General features: G+C 48.7%; 1 protein-coding gene across 1 annotated transcript; it reads left to right on the plus strand.

The window, feature by feature from the left end:
* Nucleotides 1–3,673: 3,673 nt before the first annotated feature.
* Nucleotides 3,674–4,084, plus strand: LOC116989751 (histone H3.1-like). The gene has a single exon (XM_033047346.1). It carries the CDS (start codon nucleotides 3,674–3,676, stop codon nucleotides 4,082–4,084), a length of 411 nt encoding a protein of 136 aa, XP_032903237.1.
* The last annotated feature ends 339 nt before the right edge of the window (nucleotides 4,085–4,423 follow it).

Genomic DNA, 4,423 nt, shown 5'->3' on the forward strand with positions numbered 1-4,423 from the left:
GTAAAGGGCCTGTCCCACTAATGTGACTTTTCAGCGACTGTCTTCGACCTTCAAGCTCGAGGGCACTCGCCTGAAAAACCTCGAGTTGGGTCGACCAAAGATCATAGAGCGTTTCTTTGAGGTCGACCGTCAACGATGAAACTGAGCCGGATCGACCGTCTGCGCACACACACATACACACACACACACATCGCAAAGGTGGGGTCAGGGAAAGCGGGGGAACGCTGTCTGAAATTCACACCCGCGATGAACAGGAAGGTAAAAGACGGCTGGCACAGTTACGGTAAGTCCTTTATAGGGCGCGGTGGGGGTGAGAGAAGGGGAGAGAGGGGAAGAGAAGGGGGGGGGAGAAGGAGTGGAGAAACTTTTAAGAAGCCAGACAACTTTTAATAAAGTTTAGCAGGCATTTAAAATTACCCGTCGGTTTACTTACTTTTTTTTTCTCAACGAGCTTTACCTTCGATTGCCATCGACTACCTATGATAGCATTACGACCTACTGCGACCTACCTCAACTAATCCTACAAGTAAAAAAATATCGATTTTTTTCCATGGTGACCTTTTTTTACTCGCAGGTATTTTTCAGCATGTTGATAAAAACGCAGCGACCTAGCTGAGGCCTTGAGTACGCAGGGACTACTCTCGAGCATAAAGGAGAGTTACAAAGACCTCCTAGGAACTCGTTTCGACAATGCTGCGAGTATGAGTCGAGGGCAAACTCTTCTAAACTCGCGAATTAGGTCCCCGCAGTGGGACAGGCCCTTGAGTGAGTGAGTTGCTGACATGATCCCCAACCCCTTCCTTCTCAACGATCCTGCCCTCCCTGCAACTCTACCCCTGGCGGCCCAGCCATGTTTACTGATACATACAATGATACAATTTATTTGTTGTCATTTGAACCTCAACGAAATATGGTTTCTGCAGTCATACAAACAAGTAGAAGAACCAAGACACAACACAATTTACACAAGCATCCATCACAGTGAATCTCCTCCTCACTGTGATGGAAGGCAATGTCTTATCTCTCCCCTGCACTCCCCATTCTCCTCCCAATGTCACAGTCAAAGCCCCCGGCGGGCGATGATAAGTAAGTCCCGCAGCCATTAAAGCCACGCCGGGCGATGTAAGGCCACTACTACTTTGTGCAGCCCAGGCCGTGCTGACCTAGGCCAGACTCCCCACACGCTGTGGAAAGGAACTCTCCACCAGCTCGTTGGAAAGCTCTGGTGGCTGCGAGCGTCCGCCGGGACCGGACAGCGGAACCGCCACCTCAGCGCCTTCTGCCGGCCCGCCCCGCCAGCCAGCCACGGTGTTCTTCGGTACAGGCGCAACCAGTGGAGGTGGTGTGTGTCGGATCGCTACTGGGCAGAAGGCTAGCTGCTCTGCCCCGGGCTCTCTCACTCCGTTAAGTGATCTCCCTGAGCCAGGAAGTAAATAGCCCACAGCACGGAATTCAGCTCCCCAGAGCAATATGTTGTTGAAGTAAGACCAAAATGTGTTCTGTTCTTTGATGTCGGATTGGCACGTTTCTTGATTGTCGTAAACCAGAAATGCACAGCAGATGGTTAAGAATTGATTTGATTAAAAAAAAAGAATTTTACATCTTGTTCCAGACTCAACAGCTAATGGAAGTTTATAAACTCAGTAAAGGGGCTGTCCCACTTGGGAGACCTAATTGGCGAGTTTAGAAGAGTTTGAAAAAATGACATGTTCAAGACCTCCTTCGACAATGCAGAAGACCTCCTACGACCTCCTTCGACTATGTTGAAGACTAACTACGACTAGCTACGACTAACTTCGGGAAAATTGGACACCGAATAGTGGAAAGTGAAGACGACCTTCATCTTCGACCTCCTTCGACCTCATTTCGACTATGATGAAGACTATCTACGACTTCCCTCGACTACCTTTGACTACCCTCGATTACCTATGACTAACATTACAACCTACTACGACTAAACGTACGAGTAAAAAAAGTATCGATTTTTTTCCATGGCGACCTTTTTGTACCGGGCATTTTTTAACATATTGAAAAAAACGCCGCGACCTAGCTGAGGCCTCGAGTACGCGGAGACCACTATCGAGCATGAAGGAGAGTTACGAAGACCTCCTACAACCTCGTGTCGAGCATACTGTGAGTATGAGTCGAGGGAAAACTCGCCAGAACTCGCGTATTAGGTCGCCCAAGGCCCTTAACACTTAATTTGACACACTAAACAGCAAAAGTAAACTGTATATAATCATTTATTTTCCCAATCTTTTGATTTAGATTTCGTAGGTGGGAATGTTGTGAATGGCTAGTTTACAAACAGAAACATTGCATTTTTATTTGTTTATATTAGTGCATTCGATGTACGAAAGAAAACACTACAATCTCATGATAATAATCATGTGGATGCTGGTTCCCTTTTGAACATAATAATCATGTGTTGGACTGGTCTTTTTGGAGAACATTGTTCCTTCATTGCAGTTGGGTATTACTCAAAGTTGAACTCTTTCAAAGGTGTGCATGCACGGTGAATCACCCCGTGTGTTGGTGGGGGTCAAGCTACCAAGACAGATGTGTACAGCAATTCATTCTTCCCCCGCACAATTAAAGCATGGAATAGTCTTCACCCTACCATAGTTACCCAACCAGACGCAACTATATTTAAGGTAGTTCTTATTCTCCAATAACACTTTTTTTGCTTGTCCACCCTCCACCACCTCCAGTTTAAATTCCATTTGGAATATTTTTGGAGGACCAGGAAACTAAGAACAATGATCCCAGGGTGCTCTCTGTCTAGCTAGCCTGAAACAAAGCGCGTGATTGGTCAACAGGCATCAGACTCAATGTCAAACGTGCTTTAAATGGACAATTATTACTTGGAAAATTGGAGGGTTTTTCCATAATAAAAAAATATGTGCAGGATTTGTTCTTGACGAGTTTCAGGTATGATTTCTATAATATTTCTACACAGTATGGTATAAATAGAGGTAGATATGTGATGTGGGTCACGTGGTCGTGGTGGCAACTTACCATCACCCCTGGAGGGGAGCTTCGACCGCCGGCCCTGCGGTCTGCGGTGCTTCTGGCTGCGGCGCCGCGGGAACTTTAAACTTTAAATCTCGACCGCCGGCCTGCGGCCTACACCAACTTAAAGCCGCGGTCTCCGGTGGGGAAGAGCCGATCCTGGACTTACCTAGACTTGTACCTTGTCCTTTTATCATCTGGACGCCCGCAGCAATGGCTGCGGAGGGTTGAGGTCCCGACCACGGGGGAAAATGGAGGAGGACTGGCCAAATTGTGTGTCTTCCACCACAGTGATGAATGCTGTGGTGGATGTTTATGTTAAATTTTTATTGTGTTTTTGTGTGTGTTCTTTATCATTGTACCGCTGCTGACATATTCATTTCACTTGCACTTTATGTGCAATGTGACAAATAAACCGTATTGTATTGTAAAAATGAAACGAAAAAGCACCTCGGCCCACAGTCTAGGCCGGCCTCAGACCTTCTGAAACTGCCGGCTGGAGCTGACAGACCTGCAGCCAATCTCAGCACTGGGACACTGTGATAGACCGCCTATACACCAGCCAATCAGAAGCTGTGGGCCGGCCCTTCACCAAAGCTTTAAAAGCCGCTCCCAGATCCGGCTCCGTCCATCAGTTCCTGTATTTCACTGTTGAAAGATAATGGCCCGGACCAAGCAGACTGCGCGTAAATCGACCGGAGGAAAAGCTCCTCGCAAACAACTGGCGACCAAAGCAGCGAGGAAGAGCGCCCCAGCCACGGGCGGAGTGAAGAAGCCTCATCGCTACCGGCCCGGCACCGTGGCTCTTAGAGAGATCCGGCGCTACCAGAAATCCACCGAGCTGCTCATCCGCAAACTGCCCTTCCAGCGCCTGGTGCGGGAGATCGCTCAGGACTTCAAGACAGACCTGCGCTTCCAGAGCTCGGCCATCATGGCCCTGCAGGAGGCCTGTGAGGCTTACCTGGTGGGGCTCTTTGAGGACACCAATCTGTGCGCCATCCACGCCAAGCGAGTCACCATCATGCCCAAAGACATCCATCTGGCCCGCCGCATCCGTGGGGAGCGCGCCTGAACCCGGCCCCTCTAACACCGATAACGAACGGCTCTTTTAAGAGCCACCGACCCGGCAGCAGAAAGAAGTGCGACCTTGTCCTGTTATATTACTGTCTCCAGAGGTTTAGGTGCAATGGTGCCGCAATCACTTGCTGATGGAGTCTAATCCCGTTGACAAGACCGGTTGTAAAGTTATTTTACAAGCCGCCTGGTGTCTTGGGATTGGTTCGGAGTACGGCTCTGTCGGGTAGAATTGGTGGGGTCCCCGTTTGTATAGTGGCGAGTCAGATCCTTGGAGATAAGGTAGAAGAAAAGTGGTTCTGAAATCCGTGACAGTAACACTTTTGGACGTGAATGA

Source organism: Amblyraja radiata, chromosome 29 (assembly GCF_010909765.2).
Source record: "Amblyraja radiata isolate CabotCenter1 chromosome 29, sAmbRad1.1.pri, whole genome shotgun sequence".
Taxonomy (NCBI): domain Eukaryota; kingdom Metazoa; phylum Chordata; class Chondrichthyes; order Rajiformes; family Rajidae; genus Amblyraja; species Amblyraja radiata.

What these genes read in the sequence shown, in the direction of transcription:
- LOC116989751 (XM_033047346.1), top strand. Translation starts at nt 3,674, where the DNA reads ATGGCCCGGACCAAGCAGACTGCGCGTAAATCGACCGGAGGAAAAGCT.